This window comes from Elgaria multicarinata, chromosome 9 (genome assembly GCF_023053635.1).
Source record: "Elgaria multicarinata webbii isolate HBS135686 ecotype San Diego chromosome 9, rElgMul1.1.pri, whole genome shotgun sequence".
Taxonomy (NCBI): domain Eukaryota; kingdom Metazoa; phylum Chordata; class Lepidosauria; order Squamata; family Anguidae; genus Elgaria; species Elgaria multicarinata.
The window spans coordinates 4846677-4868691 of record NC_086179.1 but is presented as its reverse complement, the minus strand read 5'-3'; the positions used below and the strand labels follow the sequence as shown (position 1 = coordinate 4868691).

The 22015-nt window shown below is 45.4% G+C and overlaps 1 protein-coding gene across 3 annotated transcripts; it reads left to right on the top strand.

The window, feature by feature from the left end:
* The first annotated feature begins 1418 nt into the window (after nt 1-1418).
* On the top strand, nt 1419-21341 carry ANKRD16 (ankyrin repeat domain 16). Of its 3 annotated transcripts, none has more exons than XM_063133963.1 (8): nt 1419-1458; nt 4434-4799; nt 9156-9376; nt 10607-10649; nt 12746-12854; nt 14642-14803; nt 18655-18733; nt 21150-21341. In XM_063133963.1, the coding sequence occupies exons 2-8, from the start codon at nt 4462-4464 to the stop codon at nt 21323-21325; spliced, it is 1128 nt and encodes a 375-aa protein (XP_062990033.1). In that variant the 5' UTR covers nt 1419-1458; nt 4434-4461; the 3' UTR covers nt 21326-21341. The 3 variants fall into 3 exon arrangements, with proteins under 3 accessions (XP_062990033.1, XP_062990034.1, XP_062990032.1); XM_063133964.1 differs by having other exon boundaries at nt 1444-1458; nt 4431-4799; XM_063133962.1 differs by lacking the exon at nt 1419-1458 and adding an exon at nt 3204-3357 and having other exon boundaries at nt 4431-4799.
* Nucleotides 21342-22015: the final 674 nt, after the last annotated feature.

Here is a 22015-nt window from a genome sequence, read left to right as displayed (position 1 = left end):
AGGAGGAGGAGGAGGAGCGAAACTTTGCCCGGAGTGAGTGGGCGTGTTTTTGTGTTCCATTCCAAAGAGATATGGGAAAAAGCAAGTCAGTGCTTACTTCCGGTTTCTCATAATAGCGCTTAGAATCTTCCATGCGGGGTAAGGAAGAATCAGGAGACGTAAAGGGTTGTATGCTGGTTTAGTCTTACTTAGAGTAGACCTATTGAGATAAAAGGGACTAACAGTGGATGCAGTCCATAGAAGGGGGGTACACGTGTTGGAGCCTAAGAAAAAAGTATAAATCCAAAACATTAGTCTAATATGTTTTTAGGGCAACCAAAAGATCACAAAATTTGCAAGCTTTCGAGATCTCCAGGTTTCTTCATCAGGCAAGATGCTGCAAAAAGCGGGGTGTGGGAGGGAAAAGGAAAAACACGCACAGGAATCTGTGTACCAAAATAATAATAATTAAGGGTGCCTATTTAGACAGGAAAAAAAGTCCTACAGTTCCTAGCACGCTGGAGGTTAGTTGCACTGGATTGTTTTCTGTCTAAACATGCACCTTCAATGAGATTGGGGGCTTCCTTTCATTGCAATGCTTTGACATAAGTGAGCCCCCTTTTTTTCTGTCCTTGTTGCCTTTCAGACAAAGGTGGAAGACTTTTAACAATCCAAACAGGATTTAAATATCTTCCAGCCCTTTTTGGTCATGTGAATGTCCACCTTTGGGAGGTGGAGTGTGTGTTTCGTTTCTCTCTTTAATGCTGTGATTTTAATATGATATGGCCATTCCTTAATGTGTTATTGATATCACACACACGCACACACACACACACACACACATTTTGTGTGTCTGGGGCAGGGGCACCCTGGGTATTTGTTTCTTCAAGGTGCCAGCCAGCCATACCCTTTCCAACATACTCCATTACCCTTCCCACTGGCTTTTCTCTGCCCCCCCCGCCCCCCATTTCATGCCCACTGAGCATGTTAAGCCCTTGCTGGGCTGTTTGGGGGGCTTTTTTTTTTTTTTAAAAAAAAAGGTTTCTTTAAAAGATTGTGGTGGGGGTGCGTACTTCTGCAAAATTGGATCCCCCCACCGAAACCTTCCTCTTGTGTGTGGAGGGTGCTGTTTTAGGAGTTCACTGTTGGTATGTAGGATTATTATTTATTTTGTTCCTTCTTATGCATTAAGTTCCTGTGTGAGCCTGCTTCTGCCATCGCCTGTACTAATAGATCTCTGGGGGTGTGGGAAGGTGTAGTTAGCCCCCTTGGAGAGTGTCACAAGGAAGACATGTGGCAAAGTATGTAGCAGCAAGAAAGACATGTTGCCTTTAAAAGATGCGGCACATCGCTGTGCCTTTAAAACCTGGCGGGCTGCAATTCAACAGGCGGAGCCTTTCTCATTATTTCTCACCCTCTCCTGTTTCCTCTTTTTCAGAGCCTGTGGAGCCAAAAGGCCAGGAAATGCACCACGAAGTGGTAAGCCTGTTTGCACCACCTATGCAGAGTCTGGGAAGCATTGAAGAACTGTTGCGTAATATTTTTCATTGTCCTCACTGGTGTGGGATGTATTTGCAAAAAAAAGAAAAGAAAGGAGGACGTCTTCTGTGCCCGGTGCCGCTACTCATGCACCTCCAGCTTGCTTGCTTACAAATACACTGCTCAGAGGCTGTTGTAAAAAGATTGCCGTGAGAGGGAGCTCCACTGAATCCGTGTGACACCCTTCTCGCTAAACATGTGCACAATGCTTGCCTCTTCTATGGAGAATATAGGACTCAAAGAGTACTTATCAATGGAACCTTCTCAAACTGGGGAGAGGCAACGAGTGGGGTCCCACAGGGCTCAGTCCTGGGCCCAGGGCTTTTCAACATTTTTATTAATGATTTGGACGAGGAGGTGCAGCGAACGCTTATCAGATTTGCAGATGACACAAAATTGGGTGGGATAGCTAATACCCTGGGAGACAGAAACAAACTTCAAAGTGATCTTGATAGTCTGGAGTGCTGGGTTGAAAACAACAGGATGAAATTTAATAGGGATAAATGCCAAGTTCTACATTTAGGAAATAGAAACCAAAGGCACAGTTACAAGATGGGGGATACTTGGCTCAGCAATACTACAAACGAGAAAGATCTTGGAATTGTTGTGGCTCACAAGCTGAATATGAGCCAACAGTGTGATATGGCTGCAAGAAAGGCAAAAGCTATTTGGGGCTGCATTAATAGAAGTATAGCTTCCAAATCATGTGAGGTACTGGTTCCTCTCTATTTGGCCCTGGTTAGCCCTCACCTAGAGTATTGCGTCCAGTTCTGGGCTCCACAATTCAAGAAGGATGCAGACAAGCTGGAGCGTGTTCAGAGGAGGGCAACCAGGATGATCAGGGGTCTGGAATCAAAGCCCTATGAAGAGAGACTGAAAGAACTGGGCATGTTTAGCCTGGAGAAGAGAAGATGGAGGGGAGACATGATAGCACTCTTCAAATACTTAAAAGGTTGTCACACAGAGGAGGGCCAGGATCACTTCTCGATCCTCCCAGAGTGCAGGACAATGGAATTGGTTGCCTGGTGAGGTTGTGGGCTCTCCCACACTAGAGGCCTTCAAGAGGCAGCTGGACAACCATCTGTCCGGGATGCTATAGGGTGGATTCCTGCATTGAGCAGGGAGTTGGACTCGATGGCCTTGTAGGCCCCTTCCAACTCTGCTATTCTATGATTCTTTGATTATAAAAAAACGCAGGCTTCTCCAGGGAACTCCTGATTTCTCTGACTAAGTCCTGTTTTAGCGGTGCAACGTTCAGAGCCTCCGTTTATTCACTTGAGTGCGTCTACATTTTGCAGTTGTGGTGGTAGTAACTGCATTTCCTTTAATTGCATTATTTTAATCCATGACCATAGATTAGGCTCAATGATCAGTTTCCACGATCACTGATACCCTCTGGCATTTCGCTGTGTGTGTTGAATTGCTATTTCTTGTGCAGATGATAATCCTCAGAGTATTTTCTTTTGGCTTTTAGTTTTAACTCTGAAAATATCACACGGGACACTTCTGAGCATGCCCACAGACAAAGGGGGGGGGGCAATCCTGAGAAATGGGTACCTTTTTTCTGTCTAAGCGTACATAGGATCTAGCCCTAAGTGTGTGGTATTTCTCCTCTGCTGAATTCAAGGTGGGTTCTCTGACACACAGGATTCCACATCCTTTTCTTTCTACTCTCTCAACACTAGAACCTGGAAGCCTACTAAGTTTGTTGGACTACATGTTTCTCCTACTGTCTAGCCCAAATCTGCTTCTCTGCCATTTTCACCCATTGGTGCCATACCTGACTTTTGGAGCGACTGGCCGGAAGCAATTTAAAACACCAAGAAGTTACTCGCTCAGGTATATTACACCACCCTTTCACATAAAAAAATCGAGATCAGTCTGATTGACCTTTTACAAAATCCTATGCAGGCTTAGAAATAAATAAAATAAGTGTGCATGGGATTCTAGCCTTTTATGGATTCATCTAAAACAAAAGAGGGATTAAGAGAGAGATTGTCTGAATATGAGAGTCAAAACAAATGATAACTAGTAGCACATTCAGTTTATAAATTTTTATAGATTTAAAAAAATTAGAATGTAAAATTGTATTACTTCGCTTTAAAATGTGTAAACATATATAAACATATTTTAAAATCTGTTTATATTTATTTATTTTATTTATTTATTGCATTTTTATACCGCCCAATAGCCGAAGCTCTCTGGGCGGTTTACAAAAATTAAAATCATGAAGAGCATAAAAACAACCAACTATCTAAAAACCACAAATACAAAATACAATATAAAAAGCACAACCAGGATAAAACCACACAGCAAAAATTGATATAATATGGAATTAAAAGAGCAAAGTTTAAATTTATGTTAATAGGTGTTAAAATACTGAGAGAATAAAAAGGTCTTCAGCTGGCGACGAAAGGAGTACAGTGTAGGCGCCAGGCGGACCCCTCTGGGGAGCTCATTCCACAGCCCGGGTGCCACAGCGGAGAAGGCCCTCCTCCTAGTAGCCACCTGCCTCACTTCCTTTGGCAGGGGCTCATGGAGAAGGGCCCCTGTAGATGATCTTAAGGTCCGGGCAGGTACATATGGGAGGAGGCGTTCCTTCATATAACCTGGCCCCAAACCGTTTAGGGCTTTGAATGTTTAGTACCAGCACTATGTTTTGAAATTTTAAAGCTATGAAATTTTACATTTTAGAATTTTTAAAAATGTTAAAGCTATAAAAATGTATAAACTAGATGCGCTACTAAGTGGCCATTTGTTTTGTTTTTGGTGTGCTGTATCATGCACATCGCATTGGCTGCATATCGGTTGAACATGATTGATCAGAAGCTCCTTTAAGTTGTGGTGAATTATTATTAATAAATGCTGAGGTTTTCTCTCTCATTCTGGATTTTTGTCTCTTCTGCCGCCAGGAGAAGCCACAAATTCTGACGTTGGTCAGCGATGGCCGAAGGGGAATCGCAGAAACTGCTTCCCAGATTAATTCAAGAAGGGAAGCTCCCTCTTCTTAAAGAGGAGATTGAAAGGGTTGGGGATGTGAACAAGGACGTGAGGACTCAGCACTTTGGGAGGTCGGGGGACACCCTGCTCCACTACGCGGCCAGGCATGGCCGGCTGAACATCCTCAGCTACTTGGTCGAGACCTTAGATACGGACATTGAACTGTTTAATAATGATTACAAACAGCCCCTCCACGAAGCGGCCTCCATGGGTCACAGGGACTGCGTCTTGTACCTGCTGGACAGAGGAGCTGCCGTGGATTGCTTGAAGAAAGGTGACTGGTACGTTGCCCCCAGATTTCTTTGGGCTTCAGCTCTGCTTTCAATTCATCCTGTTTAGCATGGCCAAGCAGGACCTGCAACACGTCATTGCTGTGTGCACGGCTTCCATTCACATAGGGGTTGGGCAAGCCATGGGTTGCATGGGCCCTCCCCGGCCCACCTGCCGCACAATTCTAGAAGAAGGCCATTCTCGCTTGGAGTGCACGCCTTGCCTAGAAGCGGAATGGCGCTCCCAGGAAGCTTCCAGGAGCCCATTTCTGCTTCAGAACAAGGCCCAGACTCTCTGCACGCCTTGAGGTTATTTTTCTAAAGGCATAATCCTATGCATGTTTGGGGTGGGTGGGGGGGTTTCAGCTTCCAGTTGCTGGCTGAGGGATGCTGAGAATTGTATTTATTTATTTATTTATTTATTACACTTATATACCTCCCCCTTAGCCAGAGCTCTCTGGGCGGTTTACAGAAATTCTAAAATTGAGATAAAAACAAGTATACAATATTGTAAATTTTAAAACACAGAACACACACACATAAAGCACTAAAACCCATTAAAAAACTAAACATGTGGGTGATTAAGATGTGCCGCCATATGCCTGGGCAAAGAGGAAAGTCTTAACCTGGCGCCGGAAAGATAGCGTTGGCGCCAGGCGAGCCTCGTCAGGGAGTTCATTCCACAGTCGGGGGGCCACCACTGAAAATGCCCTGTCCCTCGTTGCCACACTCCAAGCCTCTCTCGAAGTAGGCACCCGGAGGAGGACCTTAGATGTTGAACGTAGTGACCAGGTATATTCACGTCGGGAGAGGCATTCCATCAGGTATTGTGGTCCTAAGCCGTGTAAGGCTTTATAGGTCAAAACCAGCACCTTGAATTGGGCTCGGAAACATACAGGCAGCCAGTGCAAGAGGACCAGAGCAGGTGTTATATGGTCGAACCTTCTGGTTCCCGAAATCAATCTGGCCGCTGCATTTTGCATGAGCTGCAGCTTCCGAACCGTCTTCAAAGGCAGCCCTACGTAGAGGGCATTGCAGTAATCTAACTTGGAGGTTACCAGAGCATGGACAACTGAAGCCAGGTTATCCCTGTCCAGATAGGGGTGTAGCTGGGCCACCAACGGGAGTTGTAAAAGGCACTCCGTGCCACTGAGGTCACCTGAGCCCTCAAGTGACAATGATGGATCTAAAAGAACCCCCAAGCTACGAACCTGCTCCTTCAGGGTGAGTGCAATCCCATCCAGAACCGGTAGAAGACCACCACCCCCATCCTGTCAGCGGAATCACCTACTAACAGCATCTCAGTCTTGTCTGGATTGAGTTTCAGTTTATTAGCCCTCATCCAGTCCATTGTAGCCAGGCACCGTTCAACACATCCACAGTCTCTCCTGCTGAAGATGAAGAGGAGAAATACAGCTCCTTTTCAATAGGAGAAATTGTAGGATTGTTTTCTGCTTAAATGTGCATAGGATTGCACCCTAAATATATATTTTTGTACTTCTGCAGAACTTGGGTTTCCCTCAAGTCTGTCGATATTTCCCTCTTCTGCATGGATCGTGCTGTTATGGCTACATATGGATCCGTGCTTGGAAAATGAATTTGCACTTGGGATGTAGGAAGTAATGCTTTAGGAGTGTCTTAAGGACTTCACATACGTGACTGAGACTGAAAACGAGAAATTGTGTTGCCTATGTTCGGAGCAGAAAAGAAGAGACTAGAGTTACATAAAGGCTCAGTTCAGACTTAACACCAAACCATGGCAAGGTTTTGCAAAACCAAGCCTAAAAGGAGGCTAGTGAACACCCTCACCCTTTCGCAAGCTCGTAGTGATTACTTCCTGGTTTTTGGACATATCATAGTATGCCATTACAAACAACCCAGCAAACTATGGTTTGAGCTTGTCCTACAAACCCAGAACAAACCTTGGTTTGCAGTGCAAGTTAAAACCATGGTTTTACAGTTTGGAATGGCAAGCTGTGGTTTGCTGGAAACCAACACGTAACTAAGCAGTCAGTGCAGAAGGTGGAGGGGACGTGTGTGGAGTTTGCAACACCTCCTTGGCTTGTTTTTAGTCCCAAACCACATCTTAACCGATAGACCAACTGAGCTCCAGTATTAAACTGAAAGCTGGTTTCAGCTATGATTCCCCACAGGTCAGGGATGGGTTGCCTCTGGGGCACCGAGATCCAGTTTCACCCTGGGGCTGCTTCCACCTGCCATCGCATTTCGCCAGCGGCATCCTCAAAACAATCAGTGATGTCAAAACCGTGGCATTAGAACTAAATTTGGCCTTTTTCGGCCATCATCTTAGTTTGCTGCTGAAACCTGGCAGCATGCCGCCAAACACCTTGTGCTTTCACCACCGCCTTATATGTGACAGTGGCAGGGAGCAGGGGGACCACACTTAAGGCCCGTGGGCCGCATGTCACCCACCCCTGCTGTAGATGGAGCATGGCCTTGCTCTGTCCCTGGCATCTCCATGGATACATCCCATCCTATGGATCTCGACTTAACTCACAGCTCATAATGTATGTAGGATTGCAGTCTAATGTCCAACATTCTAACTACTACACCACACAGTCTCTTTGATCACTGAACCAGTTATATATAGTAATCCTTTCAGCCACATTTTTGTAAATGCAAAAAATGCTCCTGTGTCTTTTCATTGTAACATGAGAACGTGGCTCTCTGTCCTCTTTTGATGAAATTATTTCTTTAGAATTAAAACCAGGCCTGCTCTTTGCCAGAGCCTGTCTTCTGGAGATTTATTTCTTTATTACTCGAATTTATATACCATTTTCCAGAGTTCTCAAAGCCGTGAATGCAGAATGTCATTATTATCAAACAACAATAAAATATAGCATTAAAACTTCACAATAATAAATGTTGACTGGCAGTTAGACTCCACATTTGGCCCTAGCCCTTACCCACAAAGAGGTTTGTTCCAACGGATGGCTTTATGAGTAATGTAAATGTGTTGCGTGAGGTAAAATAATACTGGAGATTACAAATTTAGATTTATTTATTTAGTATGTGTCTAACCGACCCAATAACGAATGTTTGTCTGAGCGGGGTTTAACCAGTTAGAAAACTACAAAGCCATTTTAAGACAGTTTAAAATATAAAGTACAATGCACATATTTAAAAGAATAAAATGCAATATAATAAACGTCAAACAGCGCAGTATATACAAAGGGCTTATCATGCTCCCAAAGAACACTGCTTACTCAGTAATGCCATTTTTTGTTAACACACACACACATGCCCAAATTGCCCTCAAATATTGGTCAAAGAACCAGCTTCCCAACAAATATTTTATCCTTCAAAACATTGAAATATGTGACACCTCTATAAAACTGTTTTTAGAGCCAATGGACTAATTGCAGCCATGGGAAACATGGCCGTGCAATTGTTTAGGCCTAGAGTTCCCACAATCCTTCACCACTGGCTATGCTCGCTAGGGTTGATGGGAGTTTATCCCTCCAGATACTTTGGCTTACAAGTTGACCATCCCATGAACTAGGGAGTGTAAAACAACTCTTGTGCAATACTTTAAAAACAATGAGTAAAAGCAGGAACGGACATTTGCCATATGAACTTTCCTGTGCTCCTCAGGATTGAAATGTGTTTTTTCCTGACTGGCCTAATGTTCTAAATACCGGCTCTTATGAATTCAGCTATTTTGGGCTGCATTAATAGAAGTATAGCTTCCAAATCACGTGAGGTACTGGTTCCTCTCTATTCGGCCCTGGTTAGGCCTCATCTAGAGTATTGCGTCCAGTTCTGGCCTCCACAATTCAAGAAGGATGCAGACAAGATAGAGCATGTTCAGAGGAGGGCAACCAGGATGATCACGGGTCTGGAAACAAAGCCCTGTGAAGAGAGACTGAAAGAACTGGGCGTGTTTAGCCTGGAGAAGAGAAGATTGAGGGGAGACATGATAGCACTCTTCAAATACTTGAAAGGTTGTCACACAGAGGAGGGCCAGGATCTCTTCTCGATCCTCCCAGAGTGCAGGACACGGAATAACGGGCTCAAGTTAAAGAAAGCCAGATTCCAGCTGGACATCAGGAAAAACTTCCTGACTGTTAGAGCAGTACGACAATGGAATCAGTTACCTAGGGAGGTGGTGGGCTGTCCCACCCTAGAGGCCTTCAAGAGGCAGCTGGACAACCATCTGTCAGGGATGCTTTAGGGTGGATTCCTGCATTGAGCAGGGGGTTAGACTCGATGGCCTTGTAGGCCCCTTCCAACTCTACTATTCTATGATTCTAATTCAAATGATTTTTCCATCACTGATAATAAATGATGACCTCTGTCACTCACGTCCCCTCCCCACCACACCGCTTTCCTCTTTCCCCATTCTAGGACTCCCCTAATGATGGCTTGTACAAGGAGGAATGTGGAGGTCATCCGAGACCTTGTCCAGCATGGAGCAAACCCCTTGCTGAAGAACAAAGATGGCTGGAATTGTTTCCATATAGCCAGCCGAGAGGGGGACCCCCAGGTCATTGGGTACTTATTGGATGTCTCTCCTAGCATCTGGGACACAGAAAGCAAGATCAAAAGGACTCCTCTACATACAGCAGGTAAATTCGTATGCTACGAGGGGTGTTATCCTAAGAGTGGTGAGTTGCCCACATACTTCATGAATGAAACAGACCGTAGTCTTGCAACTTAGGAAGGTATAATATTTCTCTTTGGCCCACCCCACGTCCAATACCAGGGGCTTGTGCTTTTCAACTATCAGCCCCGGGGTCAGACACGGCCACCCCCAAAGAGTGATGTCCAGTTTCCTTGGTCACCAGTCCAGTTTCATTAAATTCATTGTTAAAAATTTAGGCGTTATAAGAAAAGGAATTGAGAATAAAACTGCCATCGTACTGCCTTTATACAAATCTATGGTGCGACCACACTTAGAATACTGTGTACAGTTCTGGTCACCAGACCAAAAAAAGGATATTATAGAGCTGGAAAAAGTGCAGAAAAGGGCAACTAAAATGATTAAGGGGCTGGAGCATCTCCCCTATGAGGGAAGGTTACAACAACTGGGTTTGTTGAGGCTTGGAAAAAAGGAGGCTAAGGGGAGACATCATAGAGGTGTACAAAATTATGCATGGTGCGGAGAATATGGATAGGGAGACATTTTTCTCCCTCTCTCAAAATACTAGAACCCTTTGGGGTCATCCCATGAACCTGATGGGTGGGAGATTCAGGAGAAATAAAAGGAAGGACTTCTTCACACAGCGCATAGTTAAGTTATGGAATTCGCTACCACAAGCTGTAGTGATGGCCACCCATTTGGATGGCTTTAAGAGGGGGTTGGATAAATTCCAGGAGGCTAAGGCTATCAATAGCTACTAGCCCTGATGGTTATGTGCTACCTCCAGCATCCGAGACGATAAGCCTGTGTGCCCCAGTTGCTGGGGAACATGGGCAGGAGGGTGCTGTTGCACCATGTCCTGCTTGTTCACCCCTGGCCGACGGCTGGTTGGCCACTGTGTGAACAGAGTGCTGGACTAGATGGACCTTTGGTCTGATGCAGCATCAGGGCACTTCTGATGTTCTTAAAGCATCTGTTACAAAGCTATCAAGTCTGATACAAAGAGAAAAACAAATAATTAAAAGATCATAACAAATATCCTATCCCAATGATATCAAGAGTCTGAACAACAACAAAATAACAGTAACCATGATAGGAATTTCTATTTGTGACCAAAACGGGAAGGTTATTGTTGTTGTTTTTAAAGGATGTAGCCTCTTTCTCTTCTTTCTTTGTAGAGCATCAAAACCATTTCTAATTCCTTTCTCTCGCACAGCAATGCACGGGTGCCTGGAAGTCGTGGAACTGCTCCTTGAAAGGTAAGCAGACTTCTTGTACTAGTTTCCCCCGTGACTCAGCTCTCTCTCTCTCTGACCCCTTCCCACCGCTTCCCCATAGCTAGGGGTGGGTGAGAATTACATTTCAGATTGGTTTTGGCCAGAACTTACCAAAATTCCTGAAGTCCTCCATATTGGGACAAAAAGAACTTGAGATATAAAAAAATGTTGGAGAAACTGAGACAGGTCAATTCGTACATCTAGGCTTTGAGTGCTCGGCTCTTAAAAGTGTGTGTTTGAATCCCTGCATATTCAACCATGTTAGAGTCGAATTAGGGCTGGTTCGTCTTTCTTCTTGTAGGTGCCTCATCTTTCACAGCTATATGGTACATCACAGTCCTCTCTATGCTGGGCTATCCTCAATAACCCAGCATAGATTACTGTTCTGAACTGCTGAGAGATTTTATTACATTCAGCGGTATATAAATGTTACAAATAAATAAATATATCCTGCAACCTGTACATCGGTCACTGGGCACGTTTGGAATTTTGAGAGAGTGTCTTGGGCTCTCTCACAAAATGCCCATCACAGTGGGCGTGACTGGGCACAAAACACTCCTTTCCCGGTAGGTAAATGGGCAAGACTAAAAGAAAAATAACTTCCCAGAGAAGCCAAATATTTCATTCATTTATTTATTTATTTATTTATTTATTACATTTTTATACTGCCCAATAGCCGAAGCTCTCTGGGCGGTTCACAAAAATTAAAACCATAATAAAACAACCAACAGGTTAAAAGCACAAATACAAAACACAGTATAAAAAGCACAACCAGGATAAAAACCACGCAGCAAAATTGATATCAAATTAAAATACAGAGTTAAAACAGTAAAGTTTAAATTTAAGTTAAAATTAAGTGTTAAAATAAAGGTCTTCAGCTGGCGACGAAAGGAGTACAGTGTATATATTTTTATTTATTTCATTTATATCCCACCTTTTTTTCCTCCAAGGAACCCAAGGTGGCATACATAATCCTCCTCCTCCTCCTCTCCATTTTATCCTCACAACAACAACCCTGTGAGGTAGGTTGAGCTGAGAGTCCGTGACTGGCCCAAAGTCACCCAGTGGGTTTCCATGGCCGAGTGGTGACTAGAACCCAGGATCTCCCAACTCCAACACCTTAGCCACTACACCAAAATGGACAGATTTGTACTGCAGTTGTGCTTTAAGTGGTGGTGGACCACAATTTAAGGTTGGAGAAAGACAGAGTGACAACAGTGGAATTCTGCATTGAGCAGGGGGTTGGACTCGATGGCCTTGTAGGCCCCTTCCAACTCTGCTATTCTATGTTGTATGAATGCAATGGCATTGACTGGATTCTCCATAAAAACAGAGTGAAAAAAGATGCCTTTTCCAGACAACAGAAGTAAAGAAGCAGTTTTAGACTGAGTCAAACCATTCATCCATCTTACCTAGGATGTTCTATTCTACAGTTTCCGGCTCTGTTTAATAAGGGAAGACATGAGAGAGTTGTACAAAATTATACATGGCGTGGAGAAAGTGGATAGAGAGACATTTTTCTCCCTCTCTCACAATACTAGAACCCAGTGGGGTCATCATCCCATGAAGATGATTGGTGGGAGATTCAGAATAAATAAAATTTAAAAAATTAAATAAAATAAAAATCAGGAAGGGCAGACATCTGTTGTTTTTATACTGTTTTAATGTTTTTTTAATTTTTGTATACTTTTAATGTTTACTATTTTTAATTGTTGTAAATCACCCAGAGAGCTTCGGCTGTGGGGCGGTATATAAATGTAATTAAACAAATAAATAAATAAATAAATAAATAAATAAATAAAGAGGTGTCTACAGGTTTCATTCAGAACCAGCCAGGAGAGCTCCTTTAGAGTTCTGACTGATTCCGAATGAAACCTGGAGTAGATTCGCTACCCCAGCGATCTCGGAGCCACCAGCCTCCGCTGCTACATGGGCACCATATTGGAGACGCCAGTCATGCAGTCATAGTGCATTATGGGGGCAGAAACATGCCAGCTTTGCCCTCCTGACAAGGCCGAGCCGCCAAATCCATAGTGCACTGTGTGGCTGAGACCCGTCCTTTCTGTCCTTATTCCAAGGTGCCGCTACGAACCAGACAGCATGGACAAATGCGGAGTCACTCCCTTTATGGATGCAGTACAAAACGGGCACCTCGCTGTCGCCCAGCTGCTTCTAGAAAAACACAAGGTATGTGTGAATGACGTGGATATGAAGGCCGTGAGCTTTTTCTTTAAAAAGCGGGGAATCCGTTTGTCGTCATTCTTTCTTGATATCATCTGTGGGTATTTTTTTAATGGCTCAGTTCAGACAACACGTTAGTCAACGCAGTGTGAAAACTCCACTCAAGGGTTGAGTTTCTAGGGGGTGCTCCCCACACAACGTGTCCTAACGCCACCGTTGTGTGACTGCGGGCTCCCGTGGAGCTGAGTAAAACCCATGGCGACATTTGATTGACAGTTCCTCCGCTGTCTCTCCTCCCCTGGACCTCCCAATGGTATCCCATCAGCCATCGTTGCAAAAAAACAATCCCGGCGGCTCTCCTAGAGCGGCACTTGCTCCTTTCGCCGCTCTTGCCAAAGAACTCTGTAAAATGAAAACAACCAAAAAAAGGTGGAGATAATCCAGGTGAGGATTGAAAAAAAGGAGAGAAACAGGTCCTCAGGATGCTTAAAGTACTTTATTTCAAAGATCTTCTTCAGGGGTTGGATGAGAGAAGTCTGCAGAAATACTCCTAGCAAGGTGATGGTCTCAATGATCACCTTGCTAGGAGTATTTCTGCAGACTTCTCTTATCCAACCCCTGAAGAAGGCCTTTGAAAGAACACAGGCCGAAATGTGTTGGGCTTTGAAATAAAGTGCTTTAAGCATCCTGAGAACCTGTTTCTCTCCATTTTTCTGTCCCAAAGAACTCTGTAGCCAGTGGGAAAAGTCAACCCAACACAATGGAAAACTCCACGGAGCCCACCGCACGACACACAACACAACGGTCATGCCGGAAGTTTTCCCACTGCGTGGAGAAACGTGTTGCCTGAACTGAGCCGTCTCTCAGTTCTATGGGAGCAAGTTAGTGGGCTACAATCTAAGACCCTAGTTCAGTGGTTCTCAACCTGGGGCGCTCCAGATGTGTTGGACTGCATCTCCCAGAATGCCCCAGCCAGCTGAGGCATTCTGGGAGATGCAGTCCAACACATCTGGAGCGCCCCAGGTTGAGAACCACTGCGGGCCTAGTTGCTTCCAAGCCAGCCCATTTCTATAGGATTGTCATCCTTTGTTTCCTAACCTTTTGTGGAGCATCCGGATATTCTAGCATTTTTCTGAGTAATCTTCCAGCACTGCAAAATATATATATTGAGGGGAGACATGGTAGCACTCTTCAAAGACTTGAAAGGTTGTCACACGAAGGAGGGCCAGGATCTCTTCTCGATCCTCCCGGAGTGCAGGACACGGAATAATGGGCTCAAGTGACAGGAAGCCAGATTCCGGCCGGATATCAGGAAAATCTTCCTGACTGTTAGAGCAGTACGACAATGGAACCAGTTTCCTAGGGAGGTTGTGGGCTCAAGTTACAGGAAGCCAGGTTCTGGCCAGATATCAGAAAAAACTTCCTGACTGTTAGAGCAGTACGACAATGGAACCAGGTATCTAGGGAGGGTGTGGGCTCAAGTTACAGGACGCCAGATACCGGCTGGATATCAGGAAAAACTTCCTGACTGTTAGAGCAGTACGACAATGGAACCAGTTACCTAGGGAGGTTATGGGCTCTCTCACACTAGAGGCCTTCAAGAGGCAGCTGGACAAGCATCTGTCGGGGATGCTTTAGGGTGGATTCCTGCACTGAGGAGGGGGTTGGACTTGATGACTTTATAGACCCCTTCCAACTCTATGATCCTATATATATCTCCCTGCATTCTTTTCAGCAGGATTTACCCAAGAGAAATAATTTCTCATCTCAGTCTTTATGATCCCCAACTTTAGGCTTGCTACAGCGCCAGGGACCTGCTCGGTGCTCAGCCGTTGCACCAAGCTGCCCTCGCGGCACAAGATGGCGCCCTCCGGTTCCTGGTTTTGGGTCTGGGCGCCGACGTCAACGCGAGAGCCACCTCCCTCCAGCTCGCTGCGCTGCACTACGCCGCCAAGGTCCGTGCTCTTCCTCTTTTGAGGCTTGCTGGTGGGGTGCTTTGGCTGAATCCAAGCATTGCTTTCCCAAGAGACATTCATCCTTTTTTTAAAAAAATAGCAAAACCATCCTGTGTCCGTGTGAAGAACTTGCACCAAAACCCACATTACCCATGGTTGAAAACCCAGAGAGCATGGGCTGGACACACAGCCTGAACTCTCACTAAAAATTGGAAAACGTCATCAGCAGGGCCGGTGCCAAGCCTTTTTGCGCCCTAGGCAAGGTGAGCTGCTTTCACACACACACACACACCGTATCCCCCCCACCCCAGGTAGGCGGAGACAGGTTACCTGTCCCTCGCCTGAAGTCCTCCTGGCTGAAGTCCTCCTGAAGTCCTTCCATCTGTTCGCTGCCCCCCCCCCCCCCAGTGTCCTGGCTTGTCTTTGGCTGGGAGCCCTCAGCCGAAGCCAAGCCGGGAAGCTGGAGGAGGGCAGTCAGACAGCTCCACGTGCTGACTTTCGGCATGCGCAGGAAGTCAGAACGTGGAGCCGTTCCTTCCCCCCACCCCGCGTCCCGGCTTGGGTTTGGCTGGGAGCCCCCAGCTGAAGCCAAGCTGGAAAGCTGGGGGAGGGCGGTTAGACGGCTCCATGTTTTGACGTCTGGCGCGCACCAGATGTCAGAACGTGGAGCCGCCCGTTCCCGGGTTGGCTTTGGCTGCTGGGCAGGCGCCCAGCTGAAGCCAAGCCAGGGACGCTGGGGAGCAGGGCGGAAGGCTGGGAGGGCGACTTCCGGGGGCGCTTACCTTGGCGCTCTAGGCGGCCGCCTAACTGGCCTCTATGGAAGCGCCAGCCCTGGTCATCGGCCATGATTCCCTCTGGGTGCAGAATAGTATCCAGGAATGTCAAACTTCAGGCCTGCCAATCAAATATGACCACTTCCTCCCCCTCTCCCCCCACATTCAGTGCTTTCACCACTTTTTATATTTCTTCTCTCCCTCCTCACCATTCTAAAAGGTTGAAGTACCTAAAGGCTTCATGACTGGCACTTAGACCTTTAAGCAAAAATACGCTGGGATTTTGGTCCCGTGGGACACCTTCCCCCCGCCACCCCCGAGAGCTCCTCTGAAATTAAATCCGCCCCTTGGACAGAAAGATGTTTGCAACTCTGCTCAGGGGCGCTGCGTTATTGTAGGAATGCCAACCCCCTGCCCCCACCCCAAAGAAACAAATCAGTTTTTTGTTGCATTGGCCATGCCCCCTTGCCTTTGGCTCCACCCACAACTGGAATGCGCGCACGCACACACACACACACACACACACACACAGCTTCTCTGAAACTGAATTCTGTCCTTGCAGTTTGACAGCTTTGGTGTAAGCTTTCACGGGCTTGGAGTCCAATCTACAGAGTAGTTTAATTTTTATTTATTTATTATGCTTTTTATGTTTTTAAACTTTGTATATTTGTTTTTAATGTTTGCTGCTTTTAACTTTTGTAAACCGCCCAGAGAGCTTCGGCTATGGAGCGGTATATAAATGCCATAAATAAATAAATAAATAAATAAATAAATAAAAATAAAATAATAATTTAATGCTGTTGTAGAGTTATCTGTCAGGAAGTGAGGAATGGAAGTGGGGGAACCTTCAAATCCCGGAAGCGTCTTGAGTTTCTTTTTTTAAAATTTTATTTTATCAACTTTATATATTTTTAAATTGTAACCAAAAGGACGAGCAGTCCCCTAAAATTGATGTCTAAACAGCTGTTATATAAGGATAAGAAAAAATAATTTTTTGGGACAGCACCATGTACATTGATGGTGCTATATAAATAAATAATAATAATAATAATAATAATATACTAATTAATAAATGAGCTATATGATCTTCATTTGTTGTTATAATGTCCAAATGCTTAGAGCGGAAGTGGGCATATATTGTTGTAAGTCCGGTTGTGACAAATGTTGAATAAATCTCCACCATATAGCATAAAAGGATAGCGGTTCTGTTTTTCCTTGGATTAGAAGCATATTATTATTATTATTATTATTATTATTATTATTATTATTATTATTATTATCATCATCATCATCATCATCATTTCTATACCACCCCATAGCTGAAGCTCTCTGGGCGGTTTGCAAAGACTAAAACACTGAACATTAAAAACCAATATACAAATTTTAAAACCATAAAAAAAAATAGATTATGTACCAGGACAGACAATATCTATTTAAAACAACTATCCTGGGGTCAGTTAAAAAACTTGAACACATGCTGGTAAACGCCTGAGAGAAGAGAAAACTCTTGACCTGGCGCCGAAAAGATAACAGTGTTGGCGCTGGGCGAGCCTCATCAGGGAGATTATTCCACAGTCGGGGGGCCACCACCAAAAAGGCCCTCTCCCTTGTTGCCATCCTCCGAGCTTTCCCCGGAGTAGGCACTCGGAGGAGGACCTTAGATGTTGAGCGTAGTGTACGGGTAAGTTCATGTCGGGAGAGGCGTTCCGTCAGGTATTGTGGTCCCGAGCCATGTAAGGCTTTATAGGTTAAACCAGCACCTTGAATTGAGCTTGGAAACGTATAGGCAGCCAATGCAAGCGGGCCAGAATTGGTGTTATACGTTCGAACCTTCTGGTTCCAGTTATCAATCTGGCTGCTGCATTTTTGCACAAGCTACAGCTTCCAAACCATCTTCAAAGGCAGCCCCACGTAGAGCACATTACAGTAATCTAACTTGGAGGTTACCAGAGCATGGACAACTGAAGCCAGGTTATCCCTGTCCAGATAGGGGCATAGGTGGGCCACCAACTGTAGTTGGTAGAAGGTATTCCGTGCCAATGAGGCCATCTCAACCTTGAGTGATTGTAGGGTTTTTCAGTGCCACTGATGTTGGGTTGTTTGAGACTTATTACTAACGTAAGGAGCTGTACTAAAAACACATATTAAATTCCCTATGTATGTGTGTGTGTGTGTTTTTAAATTCCCTGTGTTCATTGTGGGGGAACGGGATTCCTTGTTAGAGCTGCTTGTGAGCCCTGCAGCCACCTTAATCCGGCCTTGGTGATGCAAGTGGTGCACAATTTGCAGCCAGGAAGTCGACCTTTCATATCTCAGTGGGGCTTGATTTTCTCGATAAATCTTGAGCTGCCGGCAAGTGGCCTGTGACAGATAAATCAGAGCATTAAACCGAAGAGAAGGGGAGCGTCACTCATCGTATGAAGCAGTGGACTTTGTACAAGTAAAGCGTGTTCAGAGGAGGGCAACCAGGATGTTCAGGGGTCTGGAAACGAAGCCCTATGAAGAGAGACTGAAAGAACTGGGCATGTTTAGCCTGGAGAAGAGAAGATTGAGAGCACTCTTCAAATACTTGAAAGGTTGCCACACAGAGGAGGGCCAGGATCTCTTCTCGATCCTCCCAGAGTGCAGGACACGGAATAACGGGCTCAAGTTACAGGAAGCCAGATTCCAGCTGGACATCAGGAAAAACTTCCTGACTGTTAGAGCAGCGCGACAATGGAATCAGTTGCCTGGTGAGGTTGTGGGCTCTCCCACACTAGAGGGCTTCAAGAGGCAGCTGGACAACCATCTGTCAGGGATGCTTTAGGGTGGATTCCTGCATTGAGCAGGGGGTTGGACTCGATGGCCTTATAGGCCCCTTCCAACTCTGCTATTCTATGATTCTATGTGATTTGCTACTGAGCTGTTCTCACTCGCACACACAAGGGAAATTGGACCAAAGCAGCTTTCCCCAACCTGGGCCATGGGCCTTGCTGGCTGGGGACGATGGAAGTTGTAGTAGCGTGTGAGGGAGGTTGGATGGAAAAAGTTCTGTTTTGCTGAGCCTTGAAAATTCTGTCTTTTCATTTATAAACTCAGGAAGGACACGCAGGCACAATCGAGACGCTTCTCTCTCTTGGCGCAGATCTGAACGCTAAGGATGGGAAAAACCGGACCGGTAAATGACCTTCCTTTCATCTTTCACAATGGGATTGTGGCAGGCATCGCTTAAAACCCGCAGCAGCTAAGATTGGTGTCTTGACAAACTTGCCATTTCAGGAGCTTGCAAGTGGGCTGGGATTTCTAGCTGCACCCAATGCAACTGCAGTCCCTTGCACCACAAACCACAAATTCCCAAGGATCCCCCAACCCACAAGACCAGATTTGGGGCAGGAGGAGTGTAGGGGATTGCAGGAAGAAGCAGGAGGCAATAAAGCCCTGTTTCGTTGTACACAGAAGAGAGATTTGGATCCAGGCCGTAATGAAGCCCTATGAAGAGAGACTGAAAGAACTGGGCATGTTTAGCCTGGAGAAGAGAAGGTTGAGGGGAGACATGATAGCACTCTTCAAGTACTTGAAAGGTGGTCACACAGAGGAGGGCCAGGATCTCTTCTCGGTCCTCCCAGAGTGCAGGACACGGAATAACGGGCTCAAGTTAAAGGAAGCCAGATTCCAGCTGGACATCAGGAAAACTTCCTGACTGTTAGAGCAGTACGACAATTGAATCGGTTACCTAGGGAGGTAGTGGGCTCTCCCACACTAGAGGCCTTCAAGAGGCAGCTGGACAACCATCTGTCAGGGATACTTTAGGGTGGAGTCCTGCATTGAGCAGGGGGTTGGACTCAATGGCCTTGTAGGCCCCTTCCAACTCTGCTATTCTATGATTCTACGTGTGCGGGCCTTCAGTGCACGCTTTGATATTGGGTTCTGACCACCTAGTTCTGAAGCTTAAGGACAGTGCTGGTCTAAAGAGGCTCATATCTTTTACACTCCATGGAAACTCACATGCCTGAAGCTCATTCACGAGTGCCTTAAAGGAGCTTGTCCCAGTTAAAAAAAATCAGGGCGCAATCCTATGCATGTGTAGGCAGAAAAGAGTCCTAGAACTCCCAGGTATGCTGAGAGTTGTAGGACTTTTTTTTCTTTCTGAATGTGTATAGGTCCACTTAAACAGATAAAAAAATATATTATTATTTTGAAGTTCCACTGATTGATTGGGCAATGCAATTAAAATAAACGAGCAGAGGTTTTATATAATAAAAGTAAAATCTGCAGATGGCAGGGGAGAATTTCGAAGTTAGTTCCTGCTGCAATAGAAATATGCATCATCTAAAACCAAAGCAAGTGGGCTTTTTTTAACCCCCTTCATAACCTGTTCATTTTATTTACATTTATTTATTTACTTATTTATTTAAAGCATTTATATACCACCCTTCATCTCATTTTAGGAATTCCAACTAATTGCATCAAGGTCAAAACACAGTATTAACGTTCTTAAAGTTACGTTAAAATGCCCAGTTGTGCAAGGATGCTTTTGCCTGGTGCCGAAAAGATTGCAGTGTAGGTGCCAAGCGAGCCTCTTTAGAAGGGCTGACTACAACAGGGGTGCCACCCACGAGAAGGCCCTTTCCTTTGCTGAATTGGTTACCTTTGATTAAAGAGACACCCAGACAAGGGAGTCATCAAAAGATCTTAACGCCCAGAGCTGATTCATATGGGAAAAGGTGCTCCTTTAGGTATTTGGGTCCTATCCCATTTTGGGCTTTAAAATGTCATATTAATAAGCACTCGTATAACAACTTAGAGCTTTTCTAAACAAGGCTGTTTAGCCTGCAGTGTCTACTTCCATTTCGTTGCAGAATTAAGATTCTCCACTCTGCATGGATTGTTTTAATGTCCTGCCTTTCCGTACTTTCCGCTACATAACCTCTAGGTGGCTGTGTGGTATAGCGGAATAACGCAAGTACACTGGTGGAGATTGGCGCTTTGTTTCACTTTTGTAAAAATACTGGATTTCCCCCCACACACACCATACTCCCCCACCCCCCGCCCAAAATTGCTGTTAAAAACCAGAAGGGAAACTGGAAGTTGAAGACATCATCTAAACAACCATGAGTGAAGAATGAGAATAAAAGGAAAAGGAAAGGAACCTCTCGTGCAAGCACTGAGTCATTACTCACTCTTGGAGGGACGCCATCTTTTGCTGACGTTTTCTTGGCAGGTTTTATAGCGGGGTGGTTTGCCGTTGCCTTCCCTGGCCATTGTTACCTTTCCCCCAGCTAGCTGGCTACTCATTTTTCCGACCTTGGGAGGATGGAAGGCTGAGTCGACCCGAGCCAGCTGCCTGAAACCAGCTTCCCGTGGGGAGAGTTTCAGCTGCAGAAACTGCTGCTTTACCGCTCTGCGCCACACGAGGCTCTGACAATAAAAGACACCCACAAAAGCTCTTAAATAACTAAAAGCTCCTACAGGTTAATTAAACAGCTAAGATTTAATCAATTGAGAGGCAGCTCTGAGCCATCTATGGTAACACCAAATCTTTCTCTAGTTCCGTTTCAATGTTATTCCTCTTCTTCCTCTCTCTCTTCTCACAGCCCTGCACATGGCATGCGCCGGGCAGCATGCGGCATGTGTGCAACTCCTCCTGCAGGCGGGGTTGCGAGATTCTCCAGACACTGCCGGAACGCATGCGCAGCAGTTGGTGAAGAAGTCCAGCCTCCTCCAGCTTTTCAAGGAGATGCACAGAACTGGCTTGTGCCAAGGAGAATAAAATAATTTCATTCCGGCATCTCCCAGTTTTTCCGCCCCCATGGAACTACGCATACAACATACTCAGTTAACAGGGAAGCTCGTTGTGTAACCCTGAGCCAGTAGCATTGTGGGGAGAGTTTATTTCCGCCGTCCCACCTGTGTAGGCAAGGTGCAGCCAACGTGGATGTTATCACAGCAAATGTGTGATCTCAAACCCATGTTTGCTGAGATAACAGGGACAAAAACGTAAGAAGAGCCCTGTTGGCCCACACCAAAGGCCTGTCTCTCAGCCTTCCAGGTGGAACATGCTGGGAGTTTAGTCCAACACATCTGGAGAACATCAGGTTGTGGACGGCTGATCTGTCTAGTCCAGCAACCAGCCTGTTTGTCACAGCAGCTAAAGAGCAGCCCATGAGAAGCCCACAAGTAAGACTGCTACATCCTATCGTGTTCTGCAGAAACTGGTGTACATAGGCATGCAGTCTTGTGGCAGCGAATCCCATAGTTTAACTATGCACTGTGCAAAGAAGTCTTTCTTTCTGTCCATCCCGAATCTCCCAGAACTCATTGGATTGTCCCAGGTTCTAGTATTACGAGAGGAGGCGAAAACACCTCCTTATCCACTTCTTTTCACTATTACTCCCCCCTTTTCTAAAGCAAATAGGCACAATTGTCGTAACCTTTCCTCATTGGGGGAGTGGATGCAGTC